At 43.6% G+C, this 21,126-nt stretch overlaps 1 protein-coding gene across 1 annotated transcript in view; it reads right to left on the bottom strand.

Moving 5' to 3' along the window:
- LOC144668787 (serine/threonine-protein kinase N2-like) overlaps positions 1-21,126 on the bottom strand; it is a 171,062-nt gene that overhangs the window by 115,153 nt on the left and 34,783 nt on the right. The window contains exons 2-3 of the mRNA XM_078531123.1: positions 18,018-18,318; positions 350-504 (exon numbers count right to left, since the gene is read on the bottom strand). Of these exons, the coding sequence (XP_078387249.1) occupies positions 350-504; positions 18,018-18,318 (456 nt within the window). The remainder of the gene's footprint in view (positions 1-349; positions 505-18,017; positions 18,319-21,126) is intronic.

Below are 21,126 nucleotides of genomic sequence, written 5' to 3'. Positions count from 1 at the left end.
TTATCGAGGATCAAACCCATTCACCTTTCATGCATCAAAATAGCTGCAACTGTTCAATGCTTTAAGCTGAAAGGCAGCTCAGTCTTGAATTGAGTTCTTGTGCTGCCTTGTGTCACCAAGTGATGGAGTGCAGCTTCTTGCCCACACTCCTCAAAGATGGCCAATTATTAGGTGGAAAAAATCCACCCACCCCCCCCCAACAAACACAGCCCATCGGGAGACTATTTCTGTTTTGCTCCTAAATGCAAAGTTCTCAATCAACTGTTAAGCACCAACAGTAGTTCAAGAGCAGCTAATGCCAAGATTGCTTGATGCGCTGAAGCTCAATTCTGGTAAATTTCTGCTGTACCTTTACAGGTCCACTGGAGTACATCTGGATCATATTCTCAGCTCCTTGTTTCACCTTCATCTCGATATCGAGCTGTTTCTCTAGTGCCACAATCCTGTTCTTGTTGGCAGTGGAACGAGCCTCCCGACTCAGAGAACCAGGTGACTGAGGTGCATCTGTACAAAGAAAAAATAGAACAATCAGGTCTTTGTCTAACATTTAACATTTAACCGTAAGTGCTGCTTAAATTCTAAGTCTCATCCAGGGGCCCAAGCAGGGACTTAAAAGCTATCCACTGGCAGCAGCTAAAATTAAGGAACTAGCGAGAACTGGTTTATTTCTGTACCTGGACTCAGTCCCTTTGTTTCAGAAGATATAACATCAGACAGTCTCAGTGCGACCCCAACGGAGAATTTGGTGAGCTGATGGAGTTCGGTGAGAAGGGGAAGGGTTTACTCCTTTGCTTTTCCTAACTTTTACACCCTGTAGGAATTGGTTCTTGCTTTACTACAGGGGAAGAAGCGAGCTGTTTGGTGAGTATCTAGTGAGTATCCAGTAAGTGGTTAAGGTCTTTTCTATTCTTAAGCTTCAAATAGTACATGAGTTTGAGGTACAATTAATAGATACATAAAAGAAAATAAATAATTGTATAAAATAATTAAGTAATTAATTAAAGCACAAAGATGGCAGGACAGGTGATGTGTCATGGTTGTAGCATGTGGGAGCTCCTGCATACCAATATGATCCAGGGCAAACATATCTGCAGTGTCTGCAGCTCAAGGAGCTTTGGCTCAGAGTCACTGAGCTGGAGGCTGAGCTGCAGACACTGCGACACATCAGGCAGGGGGAAAGTTACCTGGGTGCTTTGTATCAGGGGGCTAGTCACACCCCTTAGGATTGGGTCTTCCAATTTGAAAGGTGGTCAAGTACAGGAGGATGTGACTGCAGATGAGGCAGGTAAGGGGACACAGAGGTCAGGAGTACAGGAGTGTGAGCCTCTGCAATTGTCTAACTGGTTTGAGGTTCTTTCAGCTTGTTTTTGATGGGAGTGGCAACTGCAGGGTGGATTAGCTGACTGACCAGGGCTCTGTGGCACAGGAAGCTATTCAAGTGGGGGGAGCAAAAAGAAATGCAGTGGTGGTGGGGACAGCATAGTAAGCGTGATCGACACTCTCTGTAGCAAGGACCGAGAGTCCAGGTGGCTATGTTGCCTGCCTGGTGCCAGGGTTCGGGACATTTGCTCAGGGCTGGAGAGGAACTTACAGTGGGAGGAGGAAGATCCAATTGTCATGGTCCACGTAGGTATCAACGACATAGGCAGAACAAGGAAGGATGTTCTGCATAGTCAGAGGGGGTAGGCACAAAATTAAGAAGCAGAACCTCAAGGGTAATAATTTCTGGATTATCATCTGAGCTACATGCAAGTTGGCATAAGGAAAATAAGATTAGAGAAATGGATGCTCAAAGCTTTGTGTGGGAGAAGTGGGTTCCAGTTTGTGGGGCACTGGCACCAGTACTGGGGAAAGTACTTGGGACAGTCTACACCTGAACCGTGCTGGTGGTCTAACGAGCCGCATAACTAGGCAAGTAGAGAGGGTTTTAAACTAAATAATGGGGCAAGGGGTCAAATTTGGGAAGATGTGGTAAACCAAAGAGTAGAGACAAGACAAGACGGAAAGGTACTAATATGGGAAATTATGAAAAGAGCATGACAGGAAGGGACAGAGAGCACAAATCTAAGAGTAAATCAGCAGATAAGGCTAGACACTACAAAAATAATAAAAGGACAAAACTAAAGGCTCTGTATCTAAATGCACATAGTATTTGAAACAAAACAGATGAACTGATAGCGGAAATAGAAATAAATAAGTACAATCTGATAGCCATTACAGAGACATGGCTACAGGATGACATAGATTGGGATCTGAACGTTGAAAGGTACATGACATCTAGGAAGGACCGGAGGTTAGGGAAAGGTGGAGGGATGGCTCTGTTAATTAATGAAGGTATTAGAACATTAGAGAGGGAAGGTCAAAGCTCAGGAAACCAGGATGTAGATGCAATTTGGGTTAAGATGAGAAATGATAAAGCATGAAGTCACTTGTGGGAGTAGTGTACAGGCCTCCTAACTGCAGCTACACAGTAGGGCAGGGTATAAGGGAAGGGATAATGGGAGCTTGTCAGAAAGGTACAGCGATAATCATGGGGGATTTTAACCCACATACAGACTGAACACATACATAAGATAGGCAAAGGTAGCACAGATGAAGAGCTCATAGAATGTTTTTGAAATAGTTTCTCAGAACAGCATGTTCTGGAGCCAACCAGAGAGCAGCCTATACTAGACCTGGTATTGTGCAATGAGGTAGGATTAATTAATAACCTCATAGTGAAGGCAACCCTAGGTGGCAGCGATCATAATATGATTGAATTTCACATTCAGTTTGAGGGAGAGAAGAGTGGGTCCTGTGCCATAGCTTCCTGTGCCACAGTGCCATGGTTAGTCAGCTAATCCACCTTGCAGTTGCCACTCCCATCAAAAACAAGCTGAAAGAACCTCAAACCAGTAAAACTTAAATAAGGGCAATTATGAAGGCATGAAAGCACAGCTAGCTAAAGTGAACTGGCAAATGAGGTTAAGAAATAGGTCAATAGAGATGAAGTGGCAAATCTTTAAAGGGATATTTCAGAATAAACAGAATTGATGTATTCCAAGGAGAAAGATAACTTCCAAAGAGGGGGGGCAACCCACCATCTGTGGTTAACTAAAAACAGTTAAAGACATTATCAAACTTAAAGAAAAAGCAAATAATTGTGCAAGGATGAACAGCAGGTCAGAAGATTGCACAGAATGTAAAAAACAGCAAGAAATTACTAAAAGATTAATAAGGAGGGAAAATTTAGAGTACAAGAGGAAGCTAGCTACAAATATAAAGACGGATAGTAAGAGTTTCTATAGATATTTAAATAAGAAAAGAGTTAAAGTGAGCGTTAGTCCTAAAGAAAGTAAGTCTGGAGAATTAATAATGGAAAATAAGAAGATGGCAGATGAATTGAACCGGTATTTTGCATCGGTCTCCATTATAGAGAACACAAGTAACATCTCAGAAATAGCTGTAAATCAGGAAATGGAAGGGGAGGGAGGAGCTCAGGAAAATTACAATCACCAGACAAGTGGTACTGAGTAAATAGGTGGAGCTGCAGGCTGACAAATCCCCAGGTCCTGATGGGGTCCATCCCCGGGTGTTGAAAGAAGTGGCTAGAATGGCAGAGCAGGCTCGAGGGGCGGAGTGGCCTACTCCTGCTCCTAAATTGTATGTTCGTATCTATGCAATGGTTCCCAGGCTGAAGCCTCAGAACAGATTTCATCCTTCCTTTATTTACTGGGCTGAGCACTCAACTGTTACAGAGCTGTACAAAATCCACTCCGAACTCCCAACAACACTCCATTACTCCACAACATTTCATACCTGTTGCAACTGTGAAGGGTTGTAACCGTTGTAGGGGAAGAGTCGTCAACTACAATCCTTGGAAAAACAGTTGGCGAACTTTGATAATCCAGCCTGCTTTTCTACCATGAAATATTATACAAGAACAGTCAGGAGCTACGGAGCAGAACTGTGTAGGTATCAAGACTGCATGGAGTCATACAGCAGAGAGGATGGTCATTGGGTCCACTCTACCTGTGCTGCTCCTGGAAAGCGCTGTTCAGTTAGTACTACACTGCTGCTCCCTTCCCAAAGCATTGCAAATTTCTTCATTTCAAATACTTATCAAAGTCCCTTTTGAGAGTTACTATTTAATCTGTTTTCACCACCTTTCAGGAAGTGCAATCAAGATCGTAACAATTTGTTCTGTAAAACAAAAACTCATCTCCTTTCCGGTCCTTCTGCCAATTCCTCAAATCTCAGTGACTGACCATGCTGCCAGCCAATGGAAAGCCTGTCTCTCTATTTACTCCATCAGAAGTTGAGTTTGAAGAACTCTATTAACTCACTCCTTAACCATCTTTGCTCGAAGGAGAAAATCTCAACTTCTCTCGTCGCTCCACATATCTAAATTCCCTCATCCCAGGTTCCAATCTAGTCAATGCCCCCTGAATCCTCTCCAACCTAAAATGTGGTGCTCAGAATTGGCCACAATGTTCCATCTGAGGCCTAACCAGTAATTTATAAAGGTTTGGTGTAACTACCTTGTTTTTGTACTCCATGCCTCCATATCAACTTGTCCTGCCATCTTCAAACACTTATATACATATACTGCCACTTTTGGGATGTTTCCAATTTTACTGTTGTTTATCTCTCTGTATCCACTGACCTCATTGCTACTACCATCTGGTTCTCCACACACTTCCAAATTAGTTTATATCCTCCCCCACCACAGTAAACCTCTCAGCAAAAACTCAAATCGAGTTTGTCAGACACGACTCACCTTTATGAGATCCCAGACTGCTGTCACCCAGTTCTCCCACCACCAACTTGAATATTTCACCAACATGATTCTCATGAATCACAGAATCTTACAGCATAATTCCCTGAAAGTGGCGTCACAGGTAGACAAGGTTGTTAAGAAAGCTTTTGGCATACTGGCCTTCATAAATCAAAGTATTGAGTTTAGGAGTTGGGATGTTATGGTGAGGTTGTATAAGACATTGGTGAGGCCAACTTTGGAGTATTGTGTACAGTTCTGGTCGCCTAACTACAGGAAGGATATCAGTAAGATTGAGAGAGTGCAGAGAAGATTTACTAGGATGTTGCCGGGTCTTAAGGAGTTGAGTTACAGGGAAAGATTAAACAGGTTAGGACTTTATTCCTTGTAGCGTAGAAGGATGAGGGGAGATTTGATAGAAGTTTACAAAATTGTGAGGGGTATAAGAGTAAATGCGAGTAGGCTCTTTCCACTTAGATTAGGAGAAATAAACACGAGAGGACATGGCTTTAGGGTGAAAGGGGAAAGGTTTAGGGGGAACATTAGGGGGAATTTCTTCACTCAGAGAGTGGTGAGAGTGTGGAACGAGCTACCATCTGACATGGTAAATGTGGGCTCACTCTTAAGTTTTAAGAATAAATTAGATAGATACATGGATGGGAGAGGTCTAGAGGGTTATGGACTAGGTGCAGGTCAATGGGACTAGCGGAATAATATTTTGGCACAGACTAGAAGGGCCGAATGGCCTGTTTTCTGTGCTGTAGTGTTCTATGGTTCTATGGTTCACAGAAGAAAGTCATTCAGCCCATCGTGCCTGTGTCAGCTCTCCAAAGTAGCTCTCATAGTCTCACACCCCTGCTCATTCCCCATAGCCTTGCACATTTAAGTATATATCCAATTCCCTTTTGACATCTTCCACCAACTTTTCAGATACAGCAATCTAGATAATTTCAAATCACCACATGAAAGAAATTCACATCACCTCCCCTAGCTTTTTTATTACCAAGTATCTGAGTTACTGACCCTCCTCCTGATAGAAATGGCTTTTCCCTATCTACTCTCATAAAGCCCATAATTTTAAATCTTTTCTCATACACTCTCTTCACTCCTCCAGCTTGGCTTTTAGTTCTCTTCTGCACTCTGCTCAACTCTCGACTCTATTGAGTCTCCTCTTCTGGTTCATTTTATTCTTTGTATCTTTTGTCATCCAGGAACTTTAGCTTTGGATGCCCTTCCTTTCTCCCTCAGAGGAATGTGTCCCCACCCTATAGGGCCGCTCCGCCCTGTAGATCTCGTCACTCATTTACTGTTTTAGCTCCAATCGTTGTCCAACTCCACCTCGGCTAGATGCCTTTCCAACTCTCTGAAATTAGCCTGTCTCCAGTTGAATATGGTCACTGCTGATTTTTAAAAAATCTTTCCATAGCTCCGGTAAACCTAATGTTACTGTGATCACTATTTCCCAAGTGCTGACCCGCTGAAGTGCCTCATTTGCTCCAGTTCATTTCTCCAGCCACCACTTCTTTCCACACTGGGCTGGAAACCGACCTATCAATACAGCTCTCCTCCTGTACATGTTTCAGGAATTCCTCATCCTCTTCATTCCTTTATACTGCTCTCCCCCAGTCTATATCAGAATAACTAAAGTCTCCTATTATAACTGCTCTGTTGTTTTGAACATTTTTTAAAAAATTATTCCTCTCTCCTTCCCACTGTTTGGTGGCCTATTGAATACACCCAGCAGCATTATAACTCCTCTTCTATTCCCCAACTCCAGCCGAAAAGGCTCGCCTTCTGATACTCATGATGAGCAGAATTCAGAGCCATGTCCACTTTGTCCCCAGCAGCTCACACCAGGAACATTCACTGAGCAGTGACAAGCACACATACAAATCAACACAGCAGAATCTACATATACATCTATGTCCCGTTAACAAGTTGCAGGAAGAGCCTTGGCTGAGAGGCAAGCACGAGGTACTAAACCTTTCTGTGGGAGGATCAGCTCAAATCCTCCTCCAAGGACTGAGAGGGATCTTACAGAACCTCCCACAAGTGAAGTCTAATGTCTGACATTGTTATTTCACAGCATCATTTGAATGCGTGCCAAATGGTCTATGGCAACTCTCCATACTTCTGTAAAGATAGTTGGCCACCTAAGAACAGTGCGGGAAACATAGAAAGATAGAAAAATAGGAGGAGGAGGTCATTCGGCCCTTCAAGCCTGCTCCCCCATTCAATATGATCATGACTGATCATCTATCTCAACACCATACACCTGCTCTCTCCCCATACCCCTTGATGCCTTTAGAGTCTAGAAATCTATTTCCTTCTTAAATATATTCAGTGACTTGCCTCCACGATCCTCTGAATTACCAGGCTTATCTAACATTCTCTAAGGAGAAGTAGAAATTTCCTCCATTTAAACATGGGAAAACTGAAGCCATGGTCTTCAGTCCCCACTCCAAACTCGCCTTGGTATCACATACGACACCAAGGTTGCAACAGTCTGATTCAGTCCTGGGCAGTCCCCGCTCCAATTTCCGTTTCTTCGTCACCTACTCCATCCCTCTCCCTGGCAAATGCCCGAATTCAATGCCTTGAATTTTAAATTTTCATCCCACTTTTTGAATCCTTCAACGGCCTCACCCCTCCCTTTCTCTGTAATCTCCCCGAGCCTCACAACCCAGCCCCAACATATCTGCACTCATCTAATGCTGGTCTCATGAGCATCTCCAATTTTATTGGCTCCACCAATGGTGACCTTGCCTTCAGTTGCCTGAGCCCCAAGCTCTGGAATTCCATCTCTAAACCTCTCCAGTTCTCTATCGCTTTTTCTTCCTTTAAGGTGTTCCTTAAAGCTACCTCTTTGACCAAGCTTTTGGCCATGTGTCCTAATATCGCATTTTTTGACTTAGTGTCCAATTTTGCTCCATAATCCTCCTGTGAAGCATCTCGCAGTGTTTTCATACAGGAAAGTCGCTATATAGATACAAATTGTTGTTGCATTGTCTGAAAGGCTGGTGGTAGCAGATTCAATTTTAACTTTCAAAAAGGAACTATATAAATACTTTAAATGGAAAAAAATATGCAGAATATACAGGGAAGGGGGACTAAAAGCTTCAAGGTCTGGCACAGGCACAGTGGGTTTATGGTTCTGTGGACAGGATACCAGCAGAGGAATATACTGCTATCTACGGTTGTTGATGTAGGGCAGGAATTAATAGTGGGGATGATGTATTGGTCCACTTTCCTGGACACATGTGAGCAAGACTGGTTGTAAACAGGATGAAACACAAACAGTGAAGTGAAGAATCCATCTAATCGAGCCTGCCTCAATACTCTTCAGTCTGGACCTTCTGACTGAGGGCATTTTAATTGCAGCAGTTATTTCAAACTGGTTAATATAATGCCAGAAAATATAGACTTCCATATAGGCAACTGAGGTTCACAGACTTGTCTTCTGTCCTTCCTTGTGCTCAATGAAAGTGCCTCTCTGGATGACAAAGTTATGTAATGGGCAAGACGACAAGGGCCTTTGAGATTACTGGTGAGACCACACTGGGCCACCCACACACCGAACTATCCAAGCATCTGCACCATGCTGCAGCAATTCTGAAGCTCTGTCCACATGTGCCTCTTTCCTTCTCAGCTCTGCTTTGTGCCAATGTCATAGGGATCCAGGTCAAGAAACAAAAGAATGATGGCTGTCAGGGTAGTGGGTATTGCTGGACATGTTATCAGCCACATCTTGTTGACTTGGAGCCCCTTTTCAATCATTAAAGGGGTGGCATTAAGGACAGGGGCCCGTATGAACAAGTGTGCCATCAACGTCCTTTACTGTGCTACTGTCTGTTTTCAATGGAGAAACCATTATCCAGTGCATGCATGAAAGAATATATTAACTGGTGGTTGTAAAACTTGGTATACATCTTGCTGTTGCTTGGAAGGATTCATTAAGGCTGAAATACAAGACTATGAGCATCCTGCCCTCCACAGCCAGAGCTATCCGAATCATGCCTTAGGTGCGAGTCAAGGTAACGGCTTCTACAGGTGAAACATTAGCCGCCAAAGCAGATCCTGGACCTACTGGAGCAGGTTCACTTTGGGCTTTAGGTACAGGCAGTAGATTTAAGGCACCTTGAGCAGCACAGAGGTGGGTGAATGGCTAAGAGGAGTTGTCTAGCTAGAGTGAAGATAGGAAACTGGTGAGAGTGGGAATTTGCAGGTTGTCTATATGGACGCTCAAATGTGTTTGTTAAAGTACCACATAATGGGCAGAAAGCAGGGTGTAGTTGTGAGCAGTTCTTTTCAGACTGTTTAAGGGGAGAAGTGTGCAAGGGTCCTCCAGCGGTCAGTGTTGGCACCACTGCTCTTGTAAGTGATATAAATGATCTGTTGACCAAATGAACAATTTGTACCGTAGGAAGACAAAATTGCAAAACGAATAAAGGCACACTCGCATGACTGTAGTTTCCAAACCAGCATTTATTTTATTTCAATAATCAACAGATTCTCAATACTAAATTGGGTCAAAGTCCTGGAACTCACTCCCTAACAGCACGATGTGGGTGTACCTACACCACTGCAGCGGTTCACAAGAAGGTGACTCACCACCACCTTCTCAAGGGCAATCAGGGATGGGCCTAGCCAGCGGTGCCCACATTCCCTGAACGAAAAGAAAATACAGGAAATAGCAACAGAGGCCCCACTACTCATCAATCTGCATCAGTACTTTCAATTCCACAATCACCCAACTTCATCACGCCACATTCATTAATACTTTCTCACCTAGATCATGTTGCCTCCCCCTACCCTGTGCTGAATGTAATAAAAACTTTGATGTGCTTTTAAGAAAAATCCCCGCAAATAACACGTGACTGGTAGTGGACTGAAAGCAGCTAGACAGTCTGTCAGCCTCCTTGTCTGTTTCCCATGTGAATGTTACTTTTGTCCATTATAACGTTATCTAAACTGGAAGAAAGGGCACAAGGGACTTCATCTACAGGCCTTCATCTACAGGCCTTCATCTACAGGCCTTCATCTACAGGCCTTCATCTACAGGCCTTCATCTACAGGCCTTCATCTACAGGCCTTCATCTACAGGCCTTCAGGGAATTCTTATGAATTTTCATTGTTTTTAAATTGCACCTGGACTGATGATACAAATACAAGCCAGCTCCTACTTTTAATAACCATGTGATATACAAAAAACTATTAACATACTGGCCTTTGGCCAATGTCTTGTACCAATGCCATACCCCCACCCCCAACACTTTCCAGTACAAAGAAAACAATCAAAAACAACATTTGAATGAGTTACGAACAGAAAAATATTAGACCATCCTGACATCCTGTACTGGTGAGATACATCCTGTACTGGTGAGATACATTTCAACAAGTGCTTTCCGCCTCTAAACATCACACAAGGACAATACTTTGTGAACATTTACTCCAAACAAAAAGGCCCAAAATGACTTACCCATAGAAATTAGAGGAAAGAAACTTTCTAGAATCTGATAGCACAGCAGCCATTTGGTCCTTTGTGTCTGCGTCACCTTGAAACAGCTTATCTAATTTATCCTACTGCCAAACTGAATTTCATCTGGCACAGGTCCACCTATTTCACCAGTCTGTCTACATCCTCCAGGCGTTTGTTACCATCCACCTCACTGCTGACTACTTTTCTGAGTTCCGTCTCATCTGGGAACTTTGAAATAATGCACTGCGTACCCAAACCTCAGTCATTACTATATATCAAAAACAATATTGGCAGCTGTAATAGTGACACTTGGGTGCAGCACTCTATACACAAGGTAAGCATTAGGAGGAGTGGGCTACTCTTCCCCTCGAGCCTGCACATTTTCCCCCATTATACTCCATCTGCCCATTTTTGCCCACTTATTTAACCTATTTATATTCCTTTGCAGATTCTCTATGTCCTCCTCACAACTTGCTTCCTCATCTGTCTTTGCATGGTCAGCAGATTTGGCTACACTATATTCAAACACTTCATCCAAGTCATTAACATAGATTGTAAATCGTTGAGGCCCCAGCGCTGATTCCTGTGGCACCTCACCAGTTACAGTTTACCAACCTGAAAATGTCCCACTTATCCCTACTCTCTGTTTCCTAGTTAGTTGGCCAATCCTCTATCCGTACTAATAGATCACCCAGAAACACCATGAGCTCGTTTTTTTTGTTATTCATTCACAGGACGTGGGCATCGCTGGCTAGGCCAGCATTTATTGCCCATCCCTAATTTCCCTTGAGGTGGTGATGGTGAGCTGCCTCCTTGAACCGCTGCAGTACCTGTGTTGCAGGAACACCCACAGTGATGTTAGGAAGGGAGTTCCAGGTTTTTGAACCAGCAACAGCGAAGGAACGGCGATATATTCCCAAGTCAGGATGGTAAGTGGCTTGGAGGGGGACTTGTAGGTGGTGTTCCCATGTGCCTGCTGCTCTTGTCCTCTCGTGTAACCTTTTATGTGGGACCTTATCGAATGCCTTTTGGAAATCCAAATACACTACATCTACTGGTTCCCTTTGACCCACCTGGCTCGTTACATCCTCAAAGAATGCTAATGAAGTGGTCAAACAGAATTTCCCTTTCACATTTATTTATTTATTTAGCGTGTGCATAGTCAAAGAGCCAAGCAGTAGCTAGATGGAGTTCTTAAAGCCACCTTCAAGTTTAGTTAGCAGACATTCCTCGACAATGTGACACTGCTTGACTATATTATTTTCTAAACACCCTGCTACTACTTCCTTAATAATCGATTCAAGCATTTTTCCAATGACAAATGTTGGACTAACTGACCAATAGTTTCCTGCTTTCTGCCTCCCTTCTTTCTTGAATATAGGCATTACATTTGCAGTTTTCCATTGCAGAGGGACCTTTCCAGAATCAAGGGAATTTTGGAACATTGCAGCCCATATATCCACTATTTCTGTAGACATTTCTTTTAAGACAGTAGGATGTAGGCCTTCAGGTCCACGGGTCTTGTCAGCCTTTAGTTTCATTAGTTTTCGCGGTATTTTTTTCTCTAGTAATAATGCTTTTTTTAAGATCCTCCTTCCCTTTTGCCCCTGGATTTTATATTATTGGTGAGCTTTTAGTGTCTTCCATCATGAAGACAGATTAAAAACAAAAAAAACAAAAAACTACTGCGGATGCTGGAAATCCAAAACAAAAACAGAATTACCTGGAAAAACTCAGCAGGTCTGGCAGCATCAGCGGAGAAGAAAAGAGTTGACGTTTCGAGTCCTCATGACCCTTCCGCAGAACTGAGTAAAGTTAGGAGAAGGGTGAAATATAAGCTGGTTTAAGGTGGGGGGGGGTGGAGAGAAGTTGGGGGTGGGGAGGGGTGGTTGTAGGGATAAGCAAGCAGTGATAGGAGCAGATAATCAAAAGATGTCACAGACAAAAGGAACAAGAGGTGTTGAAGGTGGTGATATTATCTAAGAAAATGTGCTAATTAAGAATGGATGGCAGGACACTCAAGGTACAGCTCTAGTGGGGGCGGGGTGGAAAGACTGACAGGGTATTACAGTTATAGATTTAAAAATAATGGAAATAGGTGGGAAAAGAAAAATCTATATAAATTATTGGAAAAAACAAAAGGGAGGGGGAAGAAACGGAAAGGGGGTGGGGATGGGAGAGGGAGTTTAAGATCTAAAGTTGTTGAATTCAATATTCAGCCCGGAAGGCTGTAAAGTGCCTAGTCGGAAGATGAGGTGCTGTTCCTCCAGTTTGCGTTGGGCTTCACTGGAACAATGCAGCAAGCCAAGGACAGACATGTGGGCAAGAGAGCAGGGTGGCGTGTTAAAATGGCAAGCAACAGGGAGGTTTGGGTCTTTCTTGCAGACAGACCGCAGGTGTTCTGCAAAGCGGTCGCCCAGTTTACGTTTGGTCTCTCCAATGTAGAGGAGACCGCATTGGGAGCAACGAATGCAGTAGACTAAGTTAGGGGAAATGCAAGTGAAATGCTGCTTCACTTGAAAGGAGTGTTTGGGCCCTTGGACGGTGAGGAGAGAGGAAGTGAAGGGGCAGGTGTTGCATCTTCTGCGTGGGCATGGGGTGGTGCCGTTGGTGGGGGTTGAGGAGTAGGGGGTGATGGAGGAGTGGACCAGGGTGATCCCTACGGAATGCCGCCGGGGGGGGGGGGGGAAGGGAAGATGTGTTTGGTGGTGGCATCATGCTGGAGTTGGCGGAAATGGCGGAGGATGATCCTTTGAATGCGGAGGCTAGTGGGGTGATAAGTGAGGACAAGGGGGACCCTATCATGTTTCTGGGAGGGAGGAGAAGGCGTGAGGGTGGATGCGCGGGAGATGGGCCGGACACGGTTGAGGGCCCTGTCAACCACCGTGGGTGGAAAGCCTCGGTTAAGGAAGAAGGAAGACATGTCAGAGAAACTGTTTTTGAAAGTGGCACCATCAGAACAGATGCGACGGAGGCGAAGGAACTGAGAGAATGGGATGGAGTCCTTACAGGAAGCGGGGTGTGAGAAGCTGTAGTCGAGGTAGCTGTGGGAGTCGGTAGGCTTGTAATGGATATTGGTGGACAGTCTATCATCAGAAATTGAGACAGAGAGGTCAAGGAAGGGAAGGGAAGTGTCAGAGATGGACCATGTGAAAATGATGGAGGGGTGGAGATTGGAAGCAAAATTAATAAATTTTTCCAGGTCCCGACGAGAGCATGAAACAGCACCGAAGTAATCATCGATGTACCGGAGAAAGAGTTGTGGAAGGGGACCGGAGTAGGACTGGAACAAGGAATATTCCACATACCCCATAAAGAGACAGGCATAGCTGGGGCCCATGCAGGTACCCATAGCCACACCTTTTATTTGGAGGAAGTGAGAGGAGTTAAAGGAGAAATTGTTCAGTGTGAGAACAAGTTCAGCCAGACGGAGGAGAGTAGTGGTGGATGGGGATTGTTCGGGCCTCTGTTCAAGGAAGAAGCTAAGGGCCCTCAGACCATCCTGGTGGGGGATGGAGGTGTAGAGGGATTGGACGTCCATGGTGAAGAGGAAGCGGTTGGGGCCAGGGAACTGGAAATTGTTGATGTGACGTAAGGTGTCAGAGGAATCACGGATGTAGGTGGGAAGGGACTGGACAAGGGGAGAGAAAAGGGAGTCAAGATAACGAGAAATGAGTTCCGTGGGGCAGGAACAGGCTGACACGATCGGTCTGCCAGGACAGTTCTGTTTGTGGATTTTGGGTAGGAGATAGAATCGGGCCGTCCGAGGTTGGGCGACTATCAGGGAGTGGGAGGAAGATCTCCAGAGGAGATGATAGTGACAGTCCTGGAAACAATGGCTTGATGTTCAGTGGTGGGGTCTGATTAAAAATACTTGTTCAAAGTCTTTCATTTCCTTGTTTCCCACTATTAATTCCCTATTAAGTCTTATCATCTAAGGGACTCTCTTCCTTTTCATATACTTGTAGCTCTTGCTGTCTTTTAATATTTCTTGTTAGTTTCCTCTCATTCTAATGTCTTCTCTTTATCTAGACATGCTTTACTGGTTTTAAAAATGTTCCCAATCTTCTGGCTTACAACTAATCTTTGCAGCATTGCATGCCTTTTCTTTCAATTTGGCACCATCCTTAACTTGCTTAGGTAGCCACAGATGGTTCATCCTCCTCACTGAGTCTTTCTTTCCCAATTAAATATATCTTTGTTGAGAATTATGAAATATCTCCTTAAATATCTGCTGCTATTCATCTACCACCTTACCTTTTAACCTACTTTCCCAAACTACTTTAGCCAACTCCGTCCTCTACCTTTGCAACTGCCTTTATTTAAATGTAAGACACTAGTTTGAGACCCATGTTCCTCTCCCTCAAACTGAATGTGAAATTCATGTTATGATCACTCTCCCCTATGAATCCTTCACTGTGAGATCATTAATACATCCTATGTCATTGCATATTACCAGATCTAAAATAGTCTGTTTCCTTGTTGTTCCAACATGTATTGTTCTAAGAAACTGTCCTGAATACATTCTATGAACATGTCCTCAAGGCTACTTTACCAATTTGATTTGTCCAATCTATGTGAAGATTAAAATCATGCACGATTATTGCAGTACCTTTCTTACAATCTCCCAGTGTTTTATTTATACTCTATCCTACAGTGTATGTACTGTCAGGGGGCCTATAATTACTTCCATCATTAACTTATTTCCCTTGGTATTTCTTTTCTCCACTCAAATTGATTCTACATCCTAATCTTCTGAGCCAAGATCATTTCTCACTACTGTACTAATCTCATCCTTCATTAACAGAGCTATTCTACCTCCTTTTCCTTTCTTCCTATCCTTTTTAAATGTCAAATAACCTTGAATATTCAGTTCCTAGCTTTGGTCACCTTGCAATACAACTTTGTAATGGCTATCATATCATACCCATTTATTTCTATTTGTGCTATCAAATCATCCATCTTGTTACAAATACTGTATCTACTCAGATAAAGGGCCTTTAAATTTATATTTTCACAATTTTTTCCCCACTCTTATGTTGGTATGCTCTGTTCCTTCCGGTCATGTGCTAGTTATCATTACCTGTATCACTATCCTGCACTATTACCTTGTCTTTAGCATTCTAAATTTCCCTCAACTGAACCTCACATCCCCCCCAATCCACTATTTAGTTTAAAGCCCTCTCTACAGCTCTAGTTATCCAATTCACTAGGATCCCAGCACAGTTCAAGTGAAGCCCATGCCAACAGTACAACTCTCTTTTTCCCTAGGACTGGCACCAGAGCCCCATGAATTGAAACCCATTTTCCCCTCACTAATCTTGGAGCCATGCATTCAACTCTCGGCTTTTATTTACCCTATGCCAATTTGTTCATGGGTCAGGTTGTAATTCAGAGATTATTACCGTTGTGGTTCTGCTTTTTAATTTAGCCCCTAGCTGCCCATAGTCACTCAGCAGAACTCTTTCTTAGCCGTACCTGCTTACATGGACCACGACAGCTGAGTCTTTCCCTTCCCACTCCAAGTTGCTCCCCAGCCCCAAGGAAATGTCATTAGCCCTGGCACCAGGAAGGCAACACAACCTTTGGGGCTCACACTCCGAGGTGCAGATAACAGCATCTATCCTACGCGTCCCTCTAGTCTGAGAAACAACCATTCACGGCTACTCCCTACTCTCTTAAGCAATTTCAAATCCACTCTACTATTGCCCTTTTAAGCTTATGGGCTTCAAATTTGCTAATAAGTTTGTTATGTGGTACTTTATCAATTCTCTTTTGAAAGTCCATTCACAAAACACCAATATCACTGCACTCTTCAATCCTCTCCATTAATTCACCAAAGAATTCAGTTAAGTTAGTCAAACACAATTTGTCCCTATCAAACCTATGTTGGTTGTCATTTATGTGACGATTAATTTAAACCCAGATTATTGGGCCGTAACCTCAGACTAGCGTCAGAAAGTGCTGGCCTGCAGAAATTAGGAGAACTAAATATCTACTTACCTGGTCTTGAAAATAACGTTGACACTTCTGTTCGCTGGAGCTGCTTGGAGCCTGCATTGAAAGACTCTTCACAGGCCCCAGCGAAGTCTAGATCCAGCCTGCCCCGCCATTCAATAAGATCATGGCTGATCTGTCCCAGGCCCCAAGGGAACCTCTTCATCCCAGGAATCATCCGAGTGAATCTCTTTTGAACTGCCTCCAAAGCCAGTATATCCTTTCTTAAATACAGGGACCTAAACTGTACACAGTTCTCCAGGTGCAGCCTCACCAACACCCTGCACAGTTGTAACAAGGCTTCCCTGTTTTTAAACTCCAATCCCCTAGCAATACAGGCCAAAGTTCCATTTGGCTTATTAATTACTAGCTGCACCTGCATGCTAACTTTTTGTGTTTCATGCACAAGAACACCCAGATCCCTCTGTGCTGCACTTTTTTGGAGTCTCTCTCCATTTAAATAATAGTCTGCCTTTTGATTCTCCCTACCAAAGTGCATTACCTCACATTTTCCTACATTAAACTCCATCTGCCAAGTTTTGCCCACTCGCTCAGCCTATATATATCCCCTTGCAGATTCCTTATGTCCTCATCACAACGTGCCCTCCCACCTATTTTAGTATCAGCAACAAATTTGGATACATTACAGTCTGCCCCCTCCTCCAAGTCATTAATATAGACAGTAAATAATTGAGACCCTAAGACTGAACCTTGTGGCACTCCACTAGTTACGTCTATCCAACCTGAAAAAGACCCATTAATGCCGACACTCTGTCTTGTGTGTGTTAACCAATCCTCAATCCATGCTAGGTGGGAAGGTATGTGTCAAAGGCAAATGGATAGGATTCGGGGGGGGTGTACGGGGTGTTCAGTGGGTGGGGATCAGAAGTCTGCGGAAGGGGTGGGTTTGGAGATCCGGGGCGGGAGGGGGCTGAGGTAGTGAGGGGGAGGGTGCCCAAGGTCGGGGGGTTCAAGGTTTGGGGGGGGGGGGGTGGGGGTCCAGATTCGGGGGGGTGTTTGGAGGGGTCCAGGTTTGAAGGGCGGTGGGGGTTGTTTGGAGGGTCCAAGGTCTGGGGAGGATGATGGGGAGAGTCCCATCGGAGGAGGGGCTCGGCAGTGTGGGGCAGTCCCATGGGGTCCGTCTGGGTCTTTACAATAATTACTCAGAAGTTAGAAGAGGTTTTAATTCTTCTAACTCTTTTCTGAGTTACTATTGGTATAGCCCCGACGGAACCATCTGAAGCTTGCAATTTAAATTGCATTGTCGGATGGTTCCCAGCGCAGCGCAATTCTCCAGAGGAAGTGGGCACTTCTGGCCAATTGCCGTGCAAACCCTTACCTGGGAACTTCCCAGAGAGATTCCCTAACGCGTCTTTGGGGTACCCCCCAAATCCGATGCTGGGGAGCGTTGAAGTTATGGGCAATTATCTCAAAGCTTCTTCACCACAAATGTTAAACTGTCTGTCTTGTCTCACCTTTTTTTACTGAGGGGGCGGGGGCACATTCCACTCCAAGTACCCCCTCCATCTCAGTAAGATAAAATCAAAACAGCATTTCCTACTTTAAAGGAGCTTCTCACCAATGGAGGCTTAAGTTGTTCATTTGATGCTATCTTTGTACTCGAGCAGTTCCATTCATTTCAATGGGGTTGGAACCATAATCGAGCAGCTTGACCCAAGGCTACTGGTTACATATTGGCATTCCCACAGCCGAGATGCAGATTACTTTTGACGTATTGCCTGTGTTTACCTATTATATAGATAGAATAAACATTCCAGCAATTACCTTGCAGTTCCTCAGGGTCCTTCACTACAATGTGCGCGTTTAGGTCCTGCAGTTGCTCATGTAACTCCTCCAGCTTTCGATTGGAGTTTTTCAGGACATGTTCCACATTGGACAGGTTTTTTTTGTCAGTGGTGACTTTTCGCAGGTTCTCTGCACCTTCCTTTATCTTCAATTCTCTCCTGATCTCCCGTTTAACCTGCTCTTTGGCTTCGTCCAGTTTCTGCTGGAATGACGTGTCTGAGAAATCCGAGCTCTGGTCCAATCCAAGCTGCTCGAAAATGGGAAAACTTCCAGGGTCACTCTGTAGGGAAACCAAAGCAAGTCGTTGGCAGAAAAATCAACACAGTTTGTTTGCATTCACACAGCAATGTGACATAGTCACAGTAATATTCAATATTGAGTGAAGGATTGTACAGGGAAGTGTAGCAATGAAGCGTAGCAATGCAGTTCTCATCAGGAAGTCAATTGCTAGGGTAGGGGTTCCCAAATGATGGGTCGCTACCCCCACTGGGGTCATGGGATGATCATTTGGGGTCACAAGCTCCAAGGCAGCAATAGCAACCATCGAGCAGAGACTCTGGTGGGACAGGAATGGGATTAGTGGAGATTCCATTACAAGCGCGTGCACAATTCTTAGTTTCAAGACCCCAGAGCCTTCAAAATGGTTGTGGACAAAACCATTGGCCCCCACTCAACAATTCCCTCCCCACCCCCCCACCCCACCTGCTCTAAGTCTTGGTAGCACCAATTTTCAAGCATCAAAACAGGGTCACAGTGGGAAAAGGTTTGGGAAGCACTGGGCTAGGGGAACAGAAGGCCTTTCAGAGTACAGCAGGAAGTTAATACAAATCGATCCAAGGAGATAAAATAAACCAGGCAGAGAAAGCCAACTGTAAGCAGATCCAAGTTCCCTTAAATACCATGCATAAATAATAAGGAATTAATGACCAATTATTTTCAAATCAAACTAATCCATCAGCAAATTAATAATAGACCTCAAAAAATTCTATTGTATTGCTGAAAAGGGAGACATGCTCGCAAAGCTTTTCATCTTGCAGTCATCGGGACAATTGCAAAATCCTGGAGCTCTGCTCCCTAACAGCACCGAGGGTGAACCAACACCACATGGGCTGCAGCAGTTCAAGAAGGCAGCTCACCACCACCTTCTCAAGGGCAATTAGGGATGGGCAATAAATGCTGGCCCAGCCAGCAGCGCCCACATCCCATGAACAAATAACAGGAAAAGAATACAAATTGTAAAGGGAACAACAATTTATACTGCATGAGAAGCGAGTAGTAAACAGTATAAATTGTTGCTCCCTTTGAAATTTGGCATTCTTGCGATTGTCCTGATGAGTGCAAGATGAAAACCTTCGACAGTATGTCTCTTTTTTCAGCAATACTCAAGTTCAGTACTACCAAACGACAATTTGTATACCTGAAATTCTATTGATTCTAAACACAAACTACTGATAATTAACAAATAAAGGAAGGTTAGTCCAGGTTGTATGTTGTGATTGTATTATGTGGGAGTCTGTGGACAGTGAGGCTGTCCAGGATTGCACATCTGCAGTAAATATTGCTGGTTTGAGTCTTTGAGCTGGAGTGTGAGCTTTGGACACTCCGGCATCTAATGCAGGAGATACAGCGGAATAGAATGGCTGGAGTCAAGCATCTGATAATTAGGATTATTATGGATGGATGGCATCAGAGGAGGAATGCAATGCAAAACATTTAAACTAGAAAGAATAAAATGACCAGAAGTGGCATAACCAAGGATGATTAAGAAACTAAAGAAAAAGGCAGACACTAAGTACACAGACAAAAGGAGATGTCAAAAGTGAATATGAAAAGTTAGGAAAGAAATCAAAAAACAATTAAGAGGAAAAGATGAAACCACAAAACAAAATTATCACTGAATACAAAATAAATAGTAAAGGATTCTACAAGTAAAGCTATAAAAATCAGGTTAGGGTCAGGGTTACTAAGGAATGCACGCGATAAACTCACATGAAAGGACGGCAAAACGGTAGAAGTATTAGATAATTACTTTGCCTCGATATTTACCAAAGAAAATAACATGACAGACGAAACATTTTAAGAGCTCAAAAAAGATTTAAAGGCAGTTAAGAAAGAAAGGAGTGGTAGGGGAGATAATTAATAAAATAATCAAATTTAAAAGAGGGTTAAAGTCCTGGTTCGGACAGATTACATCCCATGTATATTCAAAGTCGTCAGGGAGAGGCACTGTTACATTTATATAAATTCATTAGAAACAGGAATGATGCAAGAGGACTGGTGGATAGCTAACATGATAGAACAAATCCAGGGAATATGAGACCAATCAGCTCCACATCAATGGTAGGAAAGGGTCTTTACACCAGAAAAACATCTAGAAACTGAAAATATAATAGCACAGAATCCAAAGGAGTTTATGCTTTAATCAACCTCACTGAATAGGGAGAGAAGGATAATGCAGTAGACACGATATATTTGGATTTCCAAAAGGCTTTCGTTAAAGTCCCACGTAGTAGGATTTTTTTTTATTCATTCAGGAGAAATGGGCATCACTGGCTAGGCCAGCATTTATTGACCGTCCCTAGTTGCTCTTGAGAAGGTGGTGGTGACTAAGGTCAGAGCATGTAGAGTCAGGGACAAGTAGCAGAATGGACAAGTAGCTTTAAAATTGAAAACAGAGGAAGAGTTAAAGGTAGTTACTGAGATTGGAAAATGGTGGGGAGTATTCCACAAGGATCGGTGCTGAGATCAATGAGATGCACCAGTTACACAAATAAATTGGATGGGAAACGGACGTTCAATTTTAAAATTTGCAGACGACGCCAATTTGCAGGAGTAGTGAATACAAAGTGTCATGAACGCTGAAATTTACTAAACGACTATGCTTTAAAGTGTCCCTTTAACTCGAAGTAAAATAGATACTTCTCAAAAAAGAGGATGGCAAATTACTGGTAAACACTTCAGTTTGGAGAAATGCCCACATGATCTCAGGTTGTCATGGGGGAAGAAACTCAAATTGAAACTTATTGACGCGTTGAGTGGCAGTTTTAGCATCTTTTCACACAGCTCACAGAGCAGAGGAAAAAAGCTG

This window comes from Cetorhinus maximus, chromosome 28, assembly GCF_964194155.1.
Source record: "Cetorhinus maximus chromosome 28, sCetMax3.hap1.1, whole genome shotgun sequence".
In the NCBI taxonomy this organism is placed as follows: Eukaryota; Metazoa; Chordata; class Chondrichthyes; order Lamniformes; family Cetorhinidae; genus Cetorhinus; species Cetorhinus maximus.
This window is presented reverse-complemented; position numbering and strand designations above follow the sequence as displayed.